Source organism: Aspergillus karnatakaensis (assembly GCF_047715665.1).
Source record: "Aspergillus karnatakaensis strain CBS 102800 unplaced genomic scaffold BJY04scaffold_6, whole genome shotgun sequence".
Classification (NCBI taxonomy): domain Eukaryota; kingdom Fungi; phylum Ascomycota; class Eurotiomycetes; order Eurotiales; family Aspergillaceae; genus Aspergillus; species Aspergillus karnatakaensis.
Window position 1 is genome coordinate 189,243 of NW_027395718.1, and position 21,245 is coordinate 210,487.

General features: G+C 50.7%; 10 protein-coding genes across 10 annotated transcripts; 3 read left to right on the forward strand and 7 right to left on the reverse strand.

Moving 5' to 3' along the window:
* Window positions 1–1,039: 1,039 nt before the first annotated feature.
* Window positions 1,040–5,138, reverse strand: BJY04DRAFT_230997 (glycosyl hydrolases family 31-domain-containing protein; the record flags this gene model as incomplete). Its single annotated transcript, XM_073719418.1, has 5 exons — window positions 1,040–1,043; window positions 2,121–2,781; window positions 2,841–2,974; window positions 3,023–3,158; window positions 3,212–5,138. 5 exons carry the CDS (start codon window positions 5,136–5,138, stop codon window positions 1,040–1,042), a joined length of 2,862 nt encoding a protein of 953 aa, XP_073575292.1.
* Window positions 5,139–8,180: 3,042 nt separating this feature from the next.
* On the forward strand, window positions 8,181–8,688 carry BJY04DRAFT_214278 (uncharacterized protein; the record flags this gene model as incomplete). Its single annotated transcript, XM_073715179.1, has 3 exons — window positions 8,181–8,411; window positions 8,484–8,584; window positions 8,643–8,688. The coding sequence occupies 3 exons, from the start codon at window positions 8,181–8,183 to the stop codon at window positions 8,686–8,688; spliced, it is 378 nt and encodes a 125-aa protein (XP_073575293.1).
* A 310-nt stretch (window positions 8,689–8,998) lies between these two features.
* BJY04DRAFT_214279 (major facilitator superfamily domain-containing protein) lies at window positions 8,999–10,868 on the reverse strand (the record flags this gene model as incomplete). The annotated part of the gene is made up of 5 exons (XM_073715180.1): window positions 8,999–9,226; window positions 9,296–9,396; window positions 9,452–9,851; window positions 9,911–10,579; window positions 10,644–10,868. 5 exons carry the CDS (start codon window positions 10,866–10,868, stop codon window positions 8,999–9,001), a joined length of 1,623 nt encoding a protein of 540 aa, XP_073575294.1.
* A 967-nt stretch (window positions 10,869–11,835) lies between these two features.
* On the reverse strand, window positions 11,836–13,141 carry BJY04DRAFT_179793 (uncharacterized protein). The gene has a single exon (XM_073709954.1). The coding sequence runs from the start codon at window positions 12,406–12,408 to the stop codon at window positions 12,058–12,060; it is 351 nt and encodes a 116-aa protein (XP_073575295.1). The 5' UTR covers window positions 12,409–13,141; the 3' UTR covers window positions 11,836–12,057.
* On the reverse strand, window positions 13,142–14,508 carry BJY04DRAFT_179794 (uncharacterized protein). The gene has a single exon (XM_073709955.1). It carries the CDS (start codon window positions 14,163–14,165, stop codon window positions 13,857–13,859), a length of 309 nt encoding a protein of 102 aa, XP_073575296.1. The 5' UTR covers window positions 14,166–14,508; the 3' UTR covers window positions 13,142–13,856.
* Window positions 13,667–15,380, forward strand: BJY04DRAFT_134719 (ATP synthase subunit C family protein). Its single transcript, XM_073708557.1, has one exon. It carries the CDS (start codon window positions 14,231–14,233, stop codon window positions 14,675–14,677), a length of 447 nt encoding a protein of 148 aa, XP_073575297.1. The 5' UTR covers window positions 13,667–14,230; the 3' UTR covers window positions 14,678–15,380.
* On the reverse strand, window positions 14,505–15,404 carry BJY04DRAFT_179795 (uncharacterized protein). The gene has a single exon (XM_073709956.1). The coding sequence runs from the start codon at window positions 14,949–14,951 to the stop codon at window positions 14,679–14,681; it is 273 nt and encodes a 90-aa protein (XP_073575298.1). The 5' UTR covers window positions 14,952–15,404; the 3' UTR covers window positions 14,505–14,678.
* Window positions 15,405–15,861: 457 nt separating this feature from the next.
* BJY04DRAFT_134738 (uncharacterized protein) lies at window positions 15,862–16,464 on the forward strand. The gene has a single exon (XM_073708558.1). It carries the CDS (start codon window positions 16,017–16,019, stop codon window positions 16,386–16,388), a length of 372 nt encoding a protein of 123 aa, XP_073575299.1. The 5' UTR covers window positions 15,862–16,016; the 3' UTR covers window positions 16,389–16,464.
* BJY04DRAFT_179797 (uncharacterized protein) lies at window positions 16,303–19,541 on the reverse strand. The gene is made up of 2 exons (XM_073709957.1): window positions 18,875–19,541; window positions 16,303–18,801 (listed from the first exon to the last, which is right to left on the reverse strand). The coding sequence occupies exons 1-2, from the start codon at window positions 18,983–18,985 to the stop codon at window positions 16,540–16,542; spliced, it is 2,373 nt and encodes a 790-aa protein (XP_073575300.1). The 5' UTR covers window positions 18,986–19,541; the 3' UTR covers window positions 16,303–16,539.
* BJY04DRAFT_214283 (uncharacterized protein) lies at window positions 19,210–20,391 on the reverse strand (the record flags this gene model as incomplete). Its single annotated transcript, XM_073715181.1, has 1 exon — window positions 19,210–20,391. One exon carries the CDS (start codon window positions 20,389–20,391, stop codon window positions 19,210–19,212), a length of 1,182 nt encoding a protein of 393 aa, XP_073575301.1.
* Window positions 20,392–21,245: the final 854 nt, after the last annotated feature.

Genomic DNA, 21,245 nt, shown 5'->3' on the forward strand with positions numbered 1-21,245 from the left:
CACTGTGGATATGCCGCGCTAGTCCAGGCTGAAGCGATAACTTTCACCGCGAAGTTGGAGTATAGCGTCTTGGTTGGCTTGGAGTGACAGCATTGATCACGTTATATGAGGGAAGGTGGTAAGTAGGTATAACACTATCCGGTGTTAGCTGTTTGAACTTGGTTGTTGCTTTCGTTGGAATTGGAATAGATGTGATGCTTGAGCTTTTTATTCTCCGTCAAACCTGTAGCGTTGAGATAGTTAATATCTCTGTACGGGAATACTGTCCCTTTCTATCCGATTTAACAGCTTAACACGATTTGGTTACTATTCTAGGTATGTACTTCACCAACCTTTATTCGCTCGTGGAGAATGGATATCTACGCGTACACTCTCTCCACGCGACAGCTCCGTCTTGTGGGGGCATTCCAATCAAGCCTCATCTCGCCGGACTTCGACTAAAGGTTATGGGTGGAATTGTTGATCGGAACTTAGGACTTTCAGCACCAGAGCCTTTCTCCGCAAATAAAGGACGAGTAGGGCGTTCGCCGCGGAATACCATATACGGGCAGCTTTTCGAGATCATGCAATAGGCATCAATTACTATTGTACAAGCACAGCTTCTGGGTCTACAAGCTATAATCAATAGAGAGTACACTATGTCCTGTGGAATCAAGTGCTGATGGAATGATCAAGCTCGTACATTTCTGATAGTTATCAACAGCCAGCCAACTCTGCGAACAAATCTTGTAACCTGGATTAACTGAGGCTTCTAGGCAGCCGCCAGACGTGATGGATATGAACTTAACCCGGGGCTCCGTGACTGCGGGTCCATTTTCATTTCAAGCTTCTAGGCACCGGTTTCACTAACTATGGATCACAAGCACGAAGAAATGGAGCTGCTCAATAGATTCTAGTGGGGTTCTTGTTGCTTGTCGCGTGTTTACTTACCTCGTACATAGCCGATGTAGTGTATTGGCAGATCACGCTGTGGGGTCTGTATGTGTCTCTTGACTTATATTTCCATTTGCTGCTTTATTGACTCATAACTTCTTTACCATCATCTGCACAGCCTGGCTACTCTAGATTGATACCAAGGGCTCCAGAAAGATGCGACGTGAACATAGAATGCAAGTAGTTGGAACCCCGGTAGTTTATTATTATTCGTCTTTCCCTTGAACTCTCCAGCAAGCCAAAGAGCACCAAACAAGATGTAGCATATTCAAAAAGACACCAGAGCTGCTACCCTCTTAAGCAGCTTGCATATACGCATGCAATAAAAACTAACTCCCTCTGCAAGGGATACCTCCTACCGGAGGGAGCTGACCGCTTCAACCCCATCACCAGCCACCGCAGTCAACTAGCTACAAAAAACGGTCTCATTCTGACTTTCGTGGCGCCAGTCCCTCGTCTCCGTTCGATTCTTAGATTTGAAGACCATCCTGTCGTTGCCCACAATGGATGTCACAGCCGAAGTCCACAATGTCTTTAGAAAGTTTCTTGGGGTTGATAATGTAAGTGAGCTGGATTCTTGAGACTCCCGATGCCTACTCTTACACTTACTCATTCTGACATACTGTCCAACAGTTTACCAACCGCTCCTCTATATCGACTGACCTTGGGGTGTCCGAAAATGACAAAGCTGAAATCCTGAGAGCAGTCGAGAAGGTATGTCAGAGTTTTTGAAAAACACATTACTACCTCTATATTTCCAGCTTGGTCTGACTTTGGTGAAGCGATTCATGATCAAAATCTCTGAGGAGGAGGCAAAGGTTCTTCAGACAGGTTAGTATGCGATCCAATTTGTGGAAGCGGCTTGCTAATGAGCGATGTTCAGTTGGAAATGTAGTGGATATGGTTACTTTGTATCCTCGACTCGTGGCTGCTCGTGGTTAAACTACCATAGCTCGATGAATTGAGGAGATCATATGGGGCGGATCAGGGAAGACTCTTCGTGTTCAAGACATGTATCTAGATGTAGAGTAGTCTCAGGCTATAAAGCTAGTGGTGTTCTCAAATTGCTCGTCCAAACAGGCGAATTTCAATGCTAATAATGTTGTATTCACATTGCTGCTATCGAAGCATGCTGGCTCATTTCCAATACCTATATACAATGCATTTCATTTCATCCCAACACTCACTCAATCTTCACACTCCACTTCTTCGTCAACGGCACATCCACATGAAGCACAAGTTTCTGATTCTCTTCATCATACTCCACCCCCTCCGCACACTTCCCTTCGGGCTTCCTCTCAACCCCAAGAACAGTGATGGTCTCGATGCCGACACCAGCATCATACTCAAACGACCCACTCATACTAAACCTGCCGTTGTTATACTCAAAATCGATCTCCGAAACCGCATCCTGCACAAGACTCTCCCCGTCATCGAGGTACAACGACCCCTCAGCACTCCCGTCAAGGCCCTTCGCAACAACGATATTGAACCCCTTGCTCCTAAGCGCCGTCGTCGTGTTCGCGCTCTCGACACGCTGCGGGAAGATAACACCGCCCTTGTAGTGCACTGTGATATCTGTGATGTCGACTTCTGCGTCAACGTACTCGCCTTGTCCACGGACAGGCTTGCCGCTGCCCCACTGGTAGAAGATGTCGTCGGGGAGGTAGTAGGTCAGGCTGGTGCTGTTTTCCTCCGTCACGGGGGAGACGAGGATGCCGTCGCCGTAGAAGAATTGCAGGTCGATGGGGTAGGTGTTAGGGTCGGAGGGGTAGTTGAAGAAGAGCGGGTTCAGGGTGGGTGTGCCGGTTTGGTTTTGCTTGTAGAGGGATGTGTAGATGTAGTCCACTGTGAGTTGTTAGTATTGATACTGATGGAGAGAAGAGGGAAAGGGGGGAGGGGCTTACGAAGCTGGTATCGGATAGCGATACCGTTGCGGGCTGCCTCGGCGACGACGGGCCAGCGGTAGAATTCCTGGTATGCGGAGGAGATCTCGGCGTGGTTGCGGAAGAAGGTGTAGAAGGAGCCGAGGGTTGCCCATCTATTTACTGTCAGGATGATTTACGTAAATCGATTGAAGGAGTCTTACCTAGCGCAGAGGTTCTCCGTGACGTTGCCACCGAAACCACAGACGTCAGGGCCGACAACGGGGATCTGGTACAGAGCTGCAAACTGCAGAATCTGACTAATTGACAGACGGTACGAGAGCCAGTCGGAAATGTTATCTGCGGTGGTAGTCAGCACGCTGTTGTTCATGTTACTGTAAGTAAGTTCTTACCTCCAAGCCAGTGCGACACGTCCTTGCCAGAACCCGCAAACGTACTCCGAGTAATCACCAAAGCACGATCATCCGGGCGTCTAGCGCGCATAGCATTGTGCGAGTGCGTGGACATCATAGCACCATAAAGGTTGTGGGTGTCATATTGAACATATCCACCGCTCTGCACAAGATCGGTGTCAGCAGTGCCATCCGCAAGGGTAGGGCCGGCACCGTTCTGGATCATGAATGGAGGCCTGATAAGAGCACGGTTGGGGAGACCCTTGCACTCATCAGGTCCGCATCCAGAGCCAGTCTTCTTGCCGTGCTGCCAGCCAGCCTTGGGGTCATGGTGCCACTGGGATCTCTCGGAGCGCCAGTGACCGGCACCGCGTTGGCGACCGAGCGTGGACCGGGGCTTGCGAGCGACAACAGCAACAGCGCGCTTCTCGTTGTTACCGGATGCGAAGTTTGGCTGAAGGCTGTCCGGGAAGCCGGGGATGGGGGCGTCAGGGCCGTCACGAACCGGCGGTGGGGTCGGGGGATTGTCGTTGTTCTCGGCAAAGTCCTCGGGAGTGGTGTTATTTCCAGGGTATGGACGGTTGTAGAAGTTGGCGGGCTCGTTCATGTCGATCCACAGCGCATCAATGTCCGGTCCGTTGACGCCGTCGAAGAAGGTCGTGAACTGCTCGGTCCAGTATTGCTGCGAGTTGGGGTGGAACCAGTCGGGGAAGTAACTTGGGCCAGCCCAGACGACGCCCTGGTAGATGCTGCCGTTGGTCTCTTTGATGAAGGTATCATAGCGCAGGCCTTCATCGAGGGCTGGGTTTGGTTCCTTGTAGTAGACGGCAGGGTCGACCATAACAATGTAGTGCTGGTCGCGCGCGTGAACGGTGTCGACGAGATCTTTGTAGAGATCGGCGGGGAAACGCTCGGGATCAAGAGTGAAGATCTGGCGGTAGTTCATGTAGTCAATATCCGTCCAGATGGTCTCCAGAGGAATGTTGTGCTCGGAGAAGTTGGCAGTAACAGCGGCAACCTCGTAGACATCCTGGTAACCGTACTTGCACTGGTGGAAACCAAGTCCCCAGTACGGAGTCATCAACGGCAGTTGGGCGATTTCAGCGTACTGCATAGAGACATCACGGGGAGTAGGGCCAGCAATGAAGTAAAAGTCGAGAACACCACCGATAATGTTGTATTCGAGGTACTGGCCACCCTCATTGTCGATGAGAATGTCCATACCGTTGGAGTTCAGCAGGAACACTCCATGAGTACCCTTTTCGCGGTGGTCAAAGTAGATCGGGTGAGCACCGTACAGGTTCTCGCCTTGAGGGGTTCCATAAGAGTCGCGGGTGTAGATCGTCCTGGTGTAGTTGGTGGTGTTGAGCATGAAGGTGTCGCTGTGCTCACCGAGGCCATACAGATGGGGGTTCTCTGGAAGGTTCGTCTTGAGGTACACATATTGGCTCTCGAAGATCAGCTTGTTGCCGGTCGTGTCGAAGAGCACTTCGCCGGTATCAGTGCGAGAAATGGTGAATTCGAAGGGATCCGCGTTGAAGTCGAACTTGAGCTTCGAGTCCTTTCGAGAACACCACTGTCCAAAGCCAGGTCGAGGGAAGACGTCGTCGGGAACTTGGTAGACGGTGTTGTTGGTATCCTTGATCTTGACGTGCAGTCGCTCGTCGGTCTGGTATTCAACCTCGAGCTTCAGATCGGGGAGATCAATTCCATAGACATTGCACGCGGGACCAGCAAGAGTCAAGTCGGCGTAGAACCCAGAGCGTGTCTCCCAGTGCTTTTTCACTTTGTAACCAGTGCAATTGGAGAGGTCCTTAGCATAGAGGTCATCGCCAGGGCCGTCGAGGTCGTCGACACCAGCTTCACTCTGGGCAAAGACACAGCCACTCAGGGCTGCAGCCAAGGGGAGCAACTTCCGGAGATGCATTTTGGTGCTGATCTACATAGCATCAGGGTACATGTGGCCTTGGTCTTATATAGCTGATGTAGGGCATTGCCAAGTAAGATCGTCCCCGCTCTTTGGGATCTTCCCCGGCAATACCCCGAGCAAAATACGACGCTATGATGCTATCTACCCCAGTTCATGTCAATCTTTGCTTTTTCTGTCTAGCCTTTCCTTGCTTCCTGGCCAGCAAATTTCTCACTACCTGCGTATGATTTGTCCCATGTCGGACCGAGCAGGGCTCAAATTATTCAATCCACCCTTGCATACCTTGCATACCGTCCATACTCATCACAACCGAGAAGCAATCACCGCTCCCAACTAAGCAACTTTGCCGTAATATGTCCGTACTATCAGACTACCCTCGTTTAGGAAGGCAATAAGACCCTCCAGCTCCAGCTACCGGTTCCGATCCCAGCTGCCGAAGATGAGCCGATGCCGGAACTGTCGGATTTTTATGCAGCCATGGCCTGATTCCAATGTAGTAAGAGCAAGGATAAGTGCAGAAAGTCTTCCACAGTACACTCCGTGAGAGTACCGCACGGTCCGCAATCCCCACTCCAAAAGCCGAAATACGACGATGCTCAGCCACCGTCTACTCCAGAGATCCCCGCAGAGGAGTCCCCGGAGCCGAAACACGGGACGATTCTCCCCAGAAACCGACTTTCTCGGACCCTGCAGGATTTGCACCGGGGCCCCGAGGTTACCTCCATCTCAGAGCCGAGCTTCCAACTCTACCCTTTAATTTCCGGTCACCGTGACACCGTCCAAAATTGTAAAGAATAGGAGGAGTATTGAGAAGATACCAGGCATATGACAAATTGTTAATTTCTAGCCCTAGGGTGCCCCCGGAGTCGGCAGATTGATGCATAAGAAGTCAGGTTTGCTAGCCAAATGTCATGAGGTTACAGTAGTCAGCACATTTGACGGATTACACACGCTGCCGGCAGTTGTGCTAGTGACTAAGTCTGCTGCTGAAGCTTCTATTCCCATTATCAATTGCATATATAGCATTTCATTGTAATTTCTATTCGTTGAAGACATCCACCCAACATCCCTCACACTTTGGAGGAACAACAATAATCATTGGAACAGCAATAGCGCAGGCCTTGCGCCCGTGTCGACCTCAGGTTTCTAAAACAAAGCAGCGCGATAGATGGCGCCCATGGCACCTTCCCAATGAGAGAATTATGGAAGAGGAAAGCACAACCTCGAGAGCCTACCTTCAGAGGGAGCGACCATTGGCTCGCACTTTCTCCATACGAAACAGGAAGAAACGTTACAAGACCCGGGGAAGGCAGGAATAACCTAACACCTGCATCGCACCTTCCTTGTTAACCAAGATAGATGAGGAAGGCACGATACACGGAAATATAATAGGATGGGGCGAGAACAAAGCAGTCTTCCGGTTTGGGTCAAGGAGGCTCAATACGTGCTGTTCGGCTCAAAAAATACTTACAAGAGCTGCATGAACTCAGCAACGCCGTGTGAGTTGACTCGGATGCTGTCCTGCGATAGTTGTTTGTCAGGCGTCCAAGAGTGAGGCCATGGCGCCCCTCAAGGCTGGCCTTTCGAGCCCGATTTAAGCTTAGGCTGACAGGCAGAATCTACACTGCCTGATCTTCTAGTTTTATTTATAGATTGATCAGGCCTTATGAACTGGTCAAAGTAAATAAAGGGAGCATACAACGACGCTTTGGCTACCAGATCATATCTACAGCTTCAATAGATACATTGCCACATCTTTGCTTGATCATGTTTCAATCCTCTCTACTCTTGCTCTCTCCTCCTAGCATCAGCATCATGCCTCTCTCTGATGTCCTCTCTGCTATATCCTCTCTGGTGTCTTTACCAACCTCTGCGTCGGGCGACGAGGATCACGCCGAACAAGACATCGTGCCAAAAGATCCCTCGAATATCCCGGGCCTCATTGCGCATCTAAGCAGCGTTTGTGGCGAACCAGCCTAGACTCGAAATTCATGAACCAGGATCAGGAGATTATCGTAGATACTCCTGGTATGATTTCTCTGTCGACACCTTTTGGTAAGTATCAAGAAACTTGCAACCCAAGACTAGGCTGATATTAGTGTTTTTATTTAGTATCTGGTGATCGACGATGTATGAGCTGGTGCTATCATAGTAAGATCTAACTGTTGCTTTCTGGTAAGTTGCTCTATCTTCCTGGGGCTATCTATATTTCTACGAGGGTGCTATGGTAACTAACTCTGAGTGGTCCCTTATACAGTGACAATTGTAGGTTATGAATTGTTGCATGGGTTGAGGCGCTTCTGTTCTTGGATTTAGCGAAAGTTGGGCTTGCAGCGTTGTTCGGTGGCGGAGTTCCGTTAATCATGAGCGTACTTGGAGTTACATGGTAGCGGCATATGCATTACATGAATTTCTGTCACCTTCATCTCACTCTATCCTAGCTAGTCAAACCACTATGGCTAATAAGCTAGACCCTACCCGGTATCTACATGCTCGAGTAATATGGTAATTACTAAAATCACCGATACTGATATATCAAGGCTTCTATACGCTGCATAGTAGACAGGCGTCTTCATAGCTCCACATGAAAGAGGCTGGGGCATAAGGCATTCCATCCTGCCGCGTCAAATATCCTTGGCAGATTTAATGTGGCTGCGCATATCGACACCCGTAACCAACACTGTTGTATCTTGGGTGTTGGGTGTTGGACTATTGATTGCCTGCAAGGCGCCCAAGCGCTAGACGCCTAGCGCTTGCTGCCACCTTGGGGCTTGACAGCTGTTCAAACATCTACGTCGTTTAGATCCACCTCAAGCGGGTCCAAGATAGCACAGCCTGCTCATAATAATAGCTCTGTAAGACCTCAATCGTGTCCGGCCTTATAGTCTACGATGTATAAATACCGATAGATGTCCTTGCCAGTATGCATAACAGCAACAACAGCATCATCACTACAACATCACACTACATTCTTCTTGCATTCAGTCTCGCAATATTCTCTCACAGCTTCCTCTACTTCTACCATCTACTACATACACAATGTACTTCACCAAATTCTTCTCTGCAACAACCCTCCTCATGACCCTCGCGGCCGCCGCCCCAACATCAACCCCCCAAGATACCACCCTTGGGGACCCCACCGAGTTCCTCGCCAAACTCGAGTCTCTCAGTGCCAACCTCAAGAACTTCTGTGGTGCCAGCGATGCCACAACCACAACTTTCGACGCACTCTGGAATGAGTCCATTGGTCTCGCCTGGGGCGAGGGCTCGGTATGTCCATCCCACCTTTAACCCTCAATCACTGGGGGGATTCAATGAGAGAAGTCTAACCGGCTTTAACAGGATGATCTCGATGGCATCTGGGGTGGATTTCTGGATGCAAACAAGGCCTTGCAGGCTGCTTGCGTGGAGGTTACTGCCGTGTTGGATAGCGCTACGCCAGCGTGAGTATTTGCTGATCGTTCTTATATATATGGTGTTTGCTAACAGAAGAACATAAAGTACTGAGGAGGAAATTCAAGAGCTCGAGGAGCAGAATCAGGCTTAGGCTTGGGCTTTGCCTCGAGTCTTCCTGCGACCATGGTAGCAATTTATGAGTTTATGTGCCGAACGGCAGTTTGTTACGAGTTTCCTACTTGTATAATGGGTTGGAGATGTATAGATGGTTAGATTCTTGTTATGTTTTATCTACTAAGTCGCGAGAAGTTTCTCTATCATGCAATCATAGTATCTTGTGCCACCGATATCCCAAACTTTTATTTCCTGGGCTCTCTTTTCAGACTCTAGCAGCCATCTATGCATTGATCTTACAGAAAACTCATCAAAAAGATCTCATTCCAGCCCCGTGTGCAGTGTGCTCAATGCGCAAACCTAAAATCCAACCTCTTATTCCCCTCATCCTTCGTCGTCCGTAAGTAATGATCCTTCTCCTCTGAGCTCATCGCATTCCAGATGCGGTCTCGGGACTTGTTCCGTTGGACATAGTAGACCTTGATGAAGATGGTCATTACCACATTCCATGCGACTAGCGCGAGGAGGACTTTGTTTCCGCGTCTATAGTAGGGCTTGTCGTCTTCTCGGTAGATCTAGTCAATAATTAGTGTACTGATGGTATTTGATAGGAATAAAATGTGGAGGAATCTCTGAGTCCTCACGTTTGAAGAGATGATGGAACTCGCTTGGCAGATCATGTTGTATAGCGCGCTGCCGATGGTTCGTGTACGGACTGTGCCGGCGTTGCGGGAGGTGAGACTGACTACAGTCCAGGTTAGGATAAATATCCAACAGTCATAGAAGTAGGATGATCTTACCATTGATAGAGTGGATATAAGGGAAACCGATCAGCATCACGGTGACCGCGTACCAGCTCCAAGGACTTGCGGTAGAGGGCAGCAGCTCGAGAGCCAGAAGGAGAGGCAAGCACCAGATAGAATAGAACATCACAACAGCCATTCTGTTGTTGATTCGCTCCGACATCCATGACCAGAAGACCAGCTGGATCAAGAACAGCACGTAGGCGGGGATTGTGAGCAGGTTCGTTTCAAACGTGTCAAAACCGAGCGTCTTCAGGTTGAGGGTCAAGTATGCTGACACAGGGTTTGTCGGGATCAACATCGTCCAACTGATCGCGTAGAGAGGCCATAGATCGTAGTCCGTAAGCGAAGCCCATAGAAGCTTCAGCGTCAATCCCTGGCGGTTATGCATGCCTCCCTAATGGCAGTCCGTTATTATCATGCATCCTTCAAGCGACAATCATTGGAAGCACGTACCTTGCCTGGATCATCCCTCAAAACTCGATTGACCATAATGACCTCCTCCCGTTCAGAAAACCAGCCATCCTTCCCTCTAAACCAACTCGCCGTCTGCGTCGGGCCTGGCGGGAGATAAAACCACGAAACAAAGCCAATAATCGCCGTTAATCCACCCTCGAGTGCAAACAACCACCTCCATCCTTCCCACCCGCCGATCGACCGCATATGCAGGATACCAAAGGCCAAAAACGCCGCAACAATATACGTGGCGTGCGAGGCACAGTAGAAGAACCCAACACGCATGGGGAGCTCCCTATTCGTGTAAAAGTACGAAAGGTAAAGTAGCGCGTCAGGGATAAACCCACCCTCGACAAGACCGAGCAGAGCTCGAGTAGCGTAGAAACTCTTCTCTCCTGTAATCAGACACTGCAAAATGCCAATCACACTCCACGTCATCATCTGGATGGGAATCCAGACATCGGGCCCGAGTTTCTTCGAGACCATTTGCGAGGGGACTTCGGCGCTGAGGAAGCACAGGTAGAAGATCATCATGCCGTAGTTGTATTGGTTTGTGGTGAGGCCGAGGTCGTCGAGCATGCCATCGCTTAGGGCTTGGGAGATGTTGCCGCGGTCGAGTTGCAGCGCGAAGAACATGAGGCAGACCCAGGAGCAGATTCGTTTGTCGAGCTGTTGAAACAGCCATCAGCGATGCACATTGTAGGAGTGTGTTGATAAATATTAGGGAGCTCACCCTCCTAACCAACGTCTTCTCCTCCTTCTCCGTCCACTCAGCAGATGGATCATACCGGTGCCGCCCCTCATACTCAGGAATCGGCTCATACAGCTCTGTCGCACCACCGCCAACAAAAGCATCACCGTCTCGGTATGTTTTTGCGAAAGTCTTCTTCTCGTTAAGAGACTCCTGAGACGAGTCCTTTGCAACGATTGTGTCCAAGGGTGCTATCTTTTCCGCCATGGCGATAGTGCACTGCAAGCTTGGTATCGAACTGCGAGCCAGACTTCGGCCCTCGTAACCCTTTTATATCCATTTTTGCCATCATAGAGCCTTGCCACATTTTGCTCTTACTCGATTACGTGCGAGGGAATCCAAATGGGCAATATGCAAGATGCAATGGCGTGCGAGATGATGCTATACAAGGCGTGTATACATCTCCGCGGAGCGTGAAAACGTGGGGTGTGCAGTGGTGAGAACGAGGGTTAGCATTGCTGCAACTCGCACAACAACAGGCTTGGATAGCTGTAAGCTTGTACAGTGTTTGAGCAGATTGACCGAGAAATCTGTACCTGAGAGACACATGGTTCAGACTGCACGAGGTCTGCATGTGTGATCTTGCGGACCCAAGCCGAACCAGGATACGGAACGATCGACCACCTAATGACATCGCCAGCAGACTCCATTGGGACCCTCGTGGTTTCAAGTGGCAACGACTAAATCAGCACTGACGGAATGTTTCCGAGCTCGTTGCTTTCTGGTTATGTTTTGAGAGATCCAGGGCTGTTCATGACTGAAGATGAAGGCTGTAGAGCAACATCCTGAAACGTCACGGACCTGGAAACCGAGGAGTTCTTGCTTGCAAAGTACCGATCAGCACTCTACGGGGGATACCTATACGCAACCTGTATGTGCCGTCGGTTGAAACCAAGCTAACAAGCCAGCGTTGCTACTTACGCCGGAGTATTAAGTCTCGACGCTCGAAACATGTTTATATCGCCCGAGAGAGAGACCCTTTGTGGGTCGCGAGGGATTTATGGTCTGCTTTGTGCTCTTTCTGGGCATAGCTTGGCGTACTTCTTGGTCTGGCTTATTCTAGCCAAGATTCTGCTCGCCTCGAAGTATACAACTGGGGGGGTCAGCTTCGGAGGATATTGCTGCCTATTGATCCTGGCCTTTTCTACATATAATACAACAGTGATATCAGGTAGTGAGATTTCCACGTAAAGAAATAGCTAAGATCACGCAAGGTCAGCTACTGCCTTTCGGAGGGTATAAATGCAAAAGATATATAACCGCGTGCTGACAGGCCAGGTTATTGCAAGCATGCACAATCCTTTTCTACCTCTTTCCGCCAAAACACAAAAAATGAGCTCTATGTGCTATTAGCCATAACCCAGACAAAACAATGCCATCACTGCGAGGGCTCTGTTCATGTGTTTGGCGTACTCTGTACTGGCCTTCGGCCTGATTCCTGCCTCAGGCATGAAGACACGAAACAAGCAAACGCTGCAAACCTGTCACATGACCAAGCGCACTCGAGATTCATCAGCTTGAACAACAATCTACGACCGACGGCAGCACTCTTCAAATCAGATGAAACTGCTTCAGATCTCAGGACATCATTGGCGCATCCAAAATTCGAAGAAAAAAAATACCAAATGCTCAGCACAAAGTAAAAAATACCACTTGGTCGACAACCCACTAGTCTAAGGACCACATCCCGAGTGCTAAACACCACGCTCATCTCGATACGACGTACGTGTCCTGTCGTCCGCAGCATAACCTCGGCACAGCGGTATCCGCGCCAACAGGAACTCTACCTCGTCCTCGCCTGCATGATATGCAAGCCGGTCAGATGAACGATAGATTTCTACATTATTGCAGGGTTTCCTAATCGATGTCTCGCAGCCCGGTGAAAGATGCTTCAGCTTACAAGGGCAGCAGCAAACGGCCCAGGGTGAGCAGCGAGCACTCACTGCCTGGCAAAGCACTCGGGAAAAGCCGCCGGAACCAGGGGACGCAGGAGCAAGATCCCAGCGCGCACATGCTTATGTTAGCCCCCCTTATTCGGGCCTTGTTGCTGAATTAGGGCCTGGTTGGGTTTAGCGGGTTCGTAAAACGCGCGATGAGGTCACGCGGTTTCGCTGCGGCAGCTGCCGGGGATGCGAGAGCTCCCTGGGGGACAGCTGGAGGTGCTCTTTCGACTGTGTCAATTGAACGCGTCACAGTTCAAAGACAAAAAGCTAAGGCGAGACAAAGGAAGGGGAAAGAATATGGCAATAAAGGGGGAGAAAAAAGTAAAAAGCCGGCTGCAGAAGAGAGGTCGAAAAATGGACAGTCGATATGCAGGAGGGAAAAAGTTTAGGCAAAATAGCCAAGCAGGTGACGAAGCCGGGAATTCCAGTCGAGCACTTCGGCATCATTTTTCAACAGCGGTTTTCTGGAGTCTGGAGGATCCAAAGAAGGATATATAATCTGCCATCTCGCCCCTCGAACGGATGGTGGTCTTTTCCTCCCTTTTTGCTCCCCTCGAGCTTCGAGCTTCGCTCCAGGGATGGCGGCTAGGAGCATTCCTGTGTTTTGGTGCTCGGGTGGATACCGTACTCGATCCGAGGATCGGTGAGACACAATACAGTTAATTACGAGGAGTTGGAGGCAGGATTTCCTTCCAGCCGAACCCTCGGGCTAACTCTGTTGCCAACTTGCCAGCCTGTTTTGATTCCTTTTGGGGGAGAGATGGAGTGGCCAAGGCCGGTGCTGGGTGGAGCCGCATTCCCGAATCGGGCCGGATTCGACGCTGATTTGCGTCCGAGAGGCCGTCTATAATTTTAGCTCGCGGGTTGAGCTGCCTGACTGGCTCCTTTTGACGCGCTATGTGGGGCGGGTACCACTTTATCGGATCCAGTTTAGCCTAGATCCACTGCAGAATTTTCAGCATCATCTCCTATCCCTGAGAGCTTTGCGTGACTCAAATAGCAGCTTTGTAGGTTGGAAAGTGTGCAATTGAGGTGAGCAGGAGAGACGGTGAAGCTCGAGGAGAGCTCGAAAGTTCGAAACTGTGCAGTTGGAGCTTAAGCTCGGAAGGACGGAAGTCAAGTGGGCATGCCTGGCCGTGGCTGGAGCAACCGGCGGATTCCATTGCGTCTCAGACAGCAATTCAAGTCACGATAGGCACGGCGACAGCTCATCTGCTCCATGATTACTCACCCTATTGGCTCCAGCGCAAGCTCAGTGGTCCTCGCCCCATCCCGAAGGAACCCGGCTTACCCAGCAAGGCAAGAAAGTGGGAATGATAGATACCATAATACAGCGATACTCTGATACTCCGGTTCTCTGATACCGGCGTAGGGTTGTTCCCAGCCTCCCAAGGCAGTTAGCGCACGAAAGACGCGGAGGGTTTGGGAAAAAAGGGCGAAAATTAAGCGGGAAGCGGTCTTGCGGTGCTAGGGCCATTTTTCTCCCCATTTTTCTTCCCTCCTGGACGACTTCCTCTCTCTCCTCTCTTTTCTTCCTCTTCTTCCTTCTTTCTCCTCTCATCCTCCATCTCCAATTCCATCTCTCTCTTCTCTCTCCCTCCCATCTCTACCACACCACCATTCACAATGGCCTCCCGTGTCTTCGCTCAGCGCCTGGCCTCCACCATGGCCGCGACCTCCAAGGTTGCCCGTCCTGCCGCTCGCGTCCAGGCCGTCCCCAAGCGCACCCTCACCACCCAGCGCATGACCCCCTTCCAGACCGTCAAGCGTCAGCAACCCTCCATGATCCAGGCCTCCGCCCGCAACGCCTTCGCTGCCCGCCGCCAGTACTCCTCTGAGATCGCCGACGCCATGGTCCAGGTCTCCCAGAACATTGGTATGGGCTCTGCTGCCATCGGTCTCGGTGGTGCCGGTATCGGTATCGGTGTTGTTTTCGGCTCTCTCCTCCTTGCCGTCTCCCGCAACCCTGCTCTCCGCGGTCAGCTCTTCTCCTACGCCATTCTTGGTTTCGCCTTCGTTGAGGCCATCGGTCTCTTCGACCTCATGGTTGCCATGATGTGCAAGTACGTCTAAATCAACAACACGTCCGATGACGAATTGAGAGGATGATGAGAGTCCCTCTCGAAAACACCACAACGACGATGACAATCTCGAGAGTTGAGGAGAAATGGGGGGAACAAAAAAGCTTATTCATTTCATACGACAAAATTTGGAGATCAATCTTGAACACGACTATCGACGATCGATTGAGCCTTTGTGTACGATGGAGACAATAATGGAATTGGATAAACTTCTTTTCGACTTCTCTTTCTTCTTTTTCATTCCTCGGGCTTTCCTTGTTTTCCATCTGGTTGCTGCTTTCCGCAATGGCCGGTAGGAGGTAATTGTGTGGTGGTCTTTTTATACATCATGTACTACACTATCATCTTTTTCCCTTTTTTCCATTTGTTTCCGGGCCAGCAATACACTGTACATATAGAATCTATAAAATGACCACTTACGGTGCCTCTACTCATCTTTTTTATCACTTGTAAATCCAATATATCAAGCAGCCTGAGCTTAATTGCCCAACCATCGAAGCTCCCTCCAGAGAAAAGCGGAGGTTCGCGGATGCGTGTCCTCAATCCAAACTTTGCCTACACTGTAAACGTCAGCATCTCGCCTCCATGACGGCCAAACTTTTCCCATCTCAAACAAACAATTGAATCATTACAGCGTCCTATTATTCCTCTACACTATAGATAAATCGGCAGGAACTGCATCTTGTGCAACCAGCTGCAGCCCCTGGACTCGAATCGAAATCTCTGAGCCTGAGCTCCAGCCTCCGCTCCCCAAGGCAACGGACGGAGCTCCGGCAAGCTGCTACCCGCTAGAGACGCGCCAAGAAGCACTGTCGTATCCTGGTGACGATCGTGTAATATTACCGGTTATTAAGCCGTTGAGCGAAGAGTGATGAAATCGTGAAGAGAGTGGTGAGTGTGGTGGCAGTAAGGCTGGGCTTCGGCGTGTCGTTAGGGCCGTCTTGACTGGACGGCTGCAGACTACGATCCTTGTTCTCTTCGTCTGTCACGTAGTGGATGCTAAAAAGCTCTATACGGATAGTCTATAGTGTATCGCAGATACTCAATTAAATGACTTTCAAATCGTCAATCGTAGACTTCCCTTGCCTTTCCTTCCCCCAGTATGTGCGTGTCCAAAAGCTCGAAGGGTAAACCCGGACGGATCAACCATCTCCCGCTCCGCAGACTCCCGCAACTCCCCGATCTCGCTCCTCCAATGCACGTGACTTCTTCCAAAAAGCCTCATACATACTTATAGATGCACCTCAACAACTCCACTCCATCAAGACCGACACACCCCTAAACCAAGTTAAACTCCTCCGTCTATCTCAACTCCATCCCCAAACCCCAAAATGGCCCGCGAACCCCTCTGTGCCCCTAACGAAATACCCTTCCTGAAGACCAAAAAAGGCAAACGGCTCACCAACACCCGCCTGAAGCAGATTCTGCGCGCGGCATCACGCGACTTTGATGATCCGCCGCCGAAGCCAGGGCTGGGTGAGTGTTGTGGGAGTTCGTGCGATCCTTGCGTGAATGATCTTTGGAGGGAGGAGGTGGCGTGTTGGAGGGAGCGGTGGGGGGATGATGGAATTCAGGAAGGTGGTGAGGAGGGTAAGAAGATAGAGATAACTGGGGGAAATGATGAGGGGAAGGGTGGGGGGAAGGGTGAGGGCAATGGAGTAAAGGCGATGCAGAGGAAGATGCCGGGGGCTTTTGAGTGGTGATCTTGCTACAGTATCTGACTGGAAGGATCTATGCGAAGAAAGGCATGGAGATCATGATTGCTGATTGGATTGATGGGTTGGAATATCTACCTACTAACTATCTACTACCACCGCATGGTTATTTCCTCCATCGCCAGATATGACTGCGAAATCAAGCAGCAGCAACATCGCTCCCACTCGGCACCTTCGTCTCGTACTCCAGCACCAGGCGGATCTCCTGTCCCGGTTCCAATTTCAGATTCCATTTCACCTGGCCATTCTTCAGAAAACTTGCCTTTCCAGCGCCAACACGTTTTGCCATCTGCAGCGGTACCTCATCACCCTCCTTCTCCAAATCCGGGTGCAACATCTTCACTCGCAACTTCTCGTCGTCAGAGATAGGGATCTGGTCAGTGATGATGATATCAACTGCAACGCCCTTGCTATTCTTCACCCAGCAGGACCGGCGGAACTTTGCGCCATCTTCCTTGTTGAAGAACATTGCGCCTGTGAGTGGTTTCACGGTTGGTTTGGCGTATTTCACCTGAATGCCTGGGTCTATCCCCAACGAGATGTTGAAGAAGACGTTTGGACGACACGTATCGAGGCTTGCGGCGCCGACGAATGAGCCGTCGACTGTAACGCCGACAGGGCCCGGGTGGAGAGTTAGAGAGGATGTGTTCTTGATTCTGGCGCGCAGGAACGCGGCTTCCTTGTGCTTGGGGACGATCATGTATGTCAGCGTAACATTTTTCAGATCAAGTTCTGCGAGGACGTGGCGGCGAGAAACCCAGGACGGAGTTAAGGTTCGACGACCGGGGAGTTCGTAGGTTGTCGTCATGCCGTATTCCTGGCGAATGGAGTCTTGGTGCTCCAGAGAAACACCAGCGAGAGTTTGGGTGTCTGCGTCATCGTCTTCGAGTTCAACAGCTGTGCTGAGCTCCTTGCCGAAGTCAGATGGGGATGTGCCGGAGCCGAATAAGCCCGATGAGGGCTGCGCTGCTGTGGAGGTGGATGCCGGGTCAGAGCCAAAAAGATCATCTTGCGCGTTGTCGGGTGGTGGCATCGTTGATGATTGTCCAAAGCTCACGGGCACTTGAGGCACAGCTCCGTTGAGCCCTGGAGGAGGTGGAGGTGGTGGAGGTCCCCGTGCTCCAAATAAAGCACCCGCATTGTTGATCTGTGGGCCAAGGAACGGTGGTTTCGCAATGTTATTCTGTGCGGCAAAGGACTGTGGTTTTGCCAGCTGAACATTTTCATTGTTGACGTTGTTCGTATTTCCAAAGAGGCCGCCACCTTTCTGGACCTGTGGTGCTGGGGCGCCGAAAAGCGATGGCTTTGGGAACGGAGGCGGCACTGGTCCTAATGAGCTCTTCGGCGCATCAAGAATTCGATCCCATGAAGGAGCTTTGGAGTCTGCTGTCACGATTTTGATATTCCAAGGGTCTAACGATGGAATGCGCGCGCCGATGCCGCTGAATGAGGCCTGCGATGTGGACAGCGTAACTCGGGCATCGCGCCATGTTTCTGTGCTTGTATTTCCAAAATCAGCCCGGTATGTCATTCGCGCTGTTGATGAGGGCGAGTTCATGCGCAGCTCATACCGAGACGACCAGCTTTTGACCGGAACAATATAGCTCAGTCGCAGCATCACATCTATGGGCTCTTGCTTCTCGCTCGTCGCCGGAGTCTCAACTGCTTTCTCGACCAGGGAACTCCTTCTACTAGACCCCGGCGTGAAGACAGCAGTATGACTATCCAGCGAAACAACAATCTGCCCCACGTTTGGCTTCCAGAAACTCCTTCGCTGAATGCGTTTCTGCTCGAGCTGCTTCTGCTTCAATGCGCGCGCTTTAGCCCGTTCCTCCTTCCTCACCCTGATCGCTTTCGACGCCGCGCGTCGCTCCTTGAGATACCGGGTCTTGCGCTTCTCAAACTTTTTTTTCAGTTGCGCTAGTTCTCTCTCGCGAGTATTCACCTCCACAGTCGCGCTATGATGCCTCTCCGCCTCCTCCACGCGCCTCGTCGAATAGACATTCAAAAACTCCTCAAACTTCCCCAAGTCTTTATTCTCGTCACTCGTCAATCCCTTCCCATATCCATTAAGCAGAGTTAAAACTGCATTCGAAGCATTGATATCGTTCCGCGCCATTTCCAATCGTTGCGACACCTGCGCGATCTGTGTGTAGATCTCGTAGAGCTCCGGGTCGTCAAGACAATCTTCATCTTCGGGCAAAAGGGACTCGTTGTCTTCATTGTCGGAATCATCCTCGGAATCAGACTCTGAATTAGAGACGTCGCTGTAGTCTTCGCGATTCCTGACAACGCTGGTCTGAATATCAGTGATTGTTGCGTGGCCGGACCCTTCGATGCGGATGGAGTCGCGGTTTACGCGCGGGTCGAGGCCGAGGATTGTGATTTCATTCTGGCCGGGCTGGATTCGATTCGATTGTTAGAAAGATGTTAAATATTCGCTGATTGGATTGATGCGACAAGCTGACACATACCTGGATTGTTGTACTGATTTCGCGGACGATGGTGACTTGTTGCGGGGCGAGGGTGACTTCCTTCGTGGGAAGGTCGGAAATGAGGATTTCGGAGGAAACGATCTCGCTCATGGTTTCTTTCCAGTGCAGATGCGATGCAGAACAGAAGAATAGGAGAGGAGGGAGAGAGAGAGGGAGGGAAAGAAAAGTGAAGCAGAGATACGGGGACTGGGGTCAATAAATAGTAGTAGGCAGAGCCGCAAGTCCCCGCTGTAGCCTAATTGGGATGGCTGCCTCGTATCCATGCCCCGACTATAAAATACGAAGGGAGCGTATTCGTTATCCATGGTTTATGGCTAGAAACTGTTCCTCCGCCGAAATGTCAAGGTCTCACTGAGGAAAGTGCCTGCCCTCCACTCCTCTTTACCTGCCCTCGTATCCCACATGCGCATCTCCTCCTCATCTTCGCGAACATCTCTCTTCTCTCCCCAGACCCCCTTCAGCACCTGCGTAATCAATTGTGCAAGCAAAATCATCGCAACTCCCACCCAAGGGCTCCACTGCCCAACTTCATATGGCGCCTCATTGCTAGGCAACGACCGAAACCGTACCTCGTTGAGCACGAGATTCACCACAAACGCCCCGCCGGATCCAATCACGAAGTAGTACTGGTACGCCCGGAGCAACCAGGGATACCGAACCTCTGCGTCAACAACGGAGTTCAGCCTCGCAAATGATCCTCGGTTTCGTCGCCGCCGCTCAAATAACCACCCTCCAATCCAGCCGAGTTCTAGTCGGCTGAAAGCTGGCGGCGGGCGAAGGAGGTATGCGTGTCCTTTGCGGATGAACCATGTCCAAGTGATAATCGCACTGGGAATACTAGCAGCGACCGTTGGGACGAAGACGGCGGTGATCTGGTATGGTACGTCGAGGAGGTTCTTCCACGCGATGATATCGCCTTTGGAGCGGAAGAGTGGGTGGTTCTCGGGGCTGCAGACGTATGTGCAGTTTGCGGTAGAGTTGTGCAGCGTCGATACACTCTTGAGAGCGATATCTACCAGCGACTCCATACAAGGTGGAGCGTCGGTGCTTCCGCGGATATAAATTGTAGCTGTCGCAAGGACAGCTCCGATGGTGATAAGAATCGTCCAGAGGATGATGAGCGTTCGGATCTCTCGCTCAACGGTTTGTAATGTTGTAGACCACGCTAGCAGCGGCGCGGTAAGCATAATCCCCGTCGAGGTCGCTGCAAAAACACCATATACATCGAGATCAACAACAGATGATCGGGCTCGAGCAATCAGGAAGAACGAATGGATTGCTGCAGCACCGCAGTAGGTCATCGCGCTCGCGAGCGCACCAGCAACGAGCCATCTCTGTCGACGGCCGATGACCCCAAACGCTAGCAGAACATAGAACAGGATGCGCTGCAGAGGGGCATAGACCCCGGATAGGGGATAAACGCAGAGAACCTCTGGAGTGGAACTAGCAACTGCAGGAACCACCAACGATGTTGCTATAACGAGGTGTTTCCGCATCGAGGGACTGGCGGGTCTCGACTTTAGTCAGAGCTCTAGCCACCGACAGATTTTAGACTGCAACAGACTGGAAGAATGAAAGAGGCTCGTGAAATCTGAAGAAATCCATGAGTGGGGATGTGGCAGGTGATTGTGCCCAGCGAGGCTTAGCATTTGAGTTGGCGTGGGCGAATGAGCTTTACAGGGAATACGAGCTTGAGCAATCATTACTTTTTTGGGCAAGGCTGAAGATATTCGGATCTTGAAAGCTCAGGAGGAATCGAAGACGGGCTTCCACATATATCAGGAATAGTAGCCTCCATTTGTTGTAATATCTAGAAGGTTAGCTAGCACACGCCCAATGCCACTGGGCATTCATATGGTCAGTTGTCTTGAGACTAACCAAGAAGGACGCCTTCTCAGACTGATCATACCCTTGAAGACAGCTGGAGAACCTCTCTCTTTCAATATATCACAGTCGCTGAGCCCTATATTGATAGTTGATCTATTTGGTCCCTGTGTTTCCAATGTCTTGATGGTATCGTCTGTCTGCCCTTTACGTTCTTGCAGCTGAGATCTACTCGGGTCCGATGGTGAGAGTACTAGTTCAGGTCTTGCGAAGACATAGGAACCCTTTATAGACTAACGAGAACATGTGTATAGAGCTAATATTCAATTACTAAGACATCTTGGGTCTTTTTTCCACAGAAGTCTAGTCCCTGGCGAGAAATTCAATGCTCTGTCTCTACTTCAAGCCTTCTCCATCTTGAAAGGCATTCTCGAGTCGGCACAAAATCTTAAGATAACCATCCATAAATTTGAAGCGGCGAGGTAGGCTCTATTTATATATCTTTGACCATATGGGTTTTATTCTT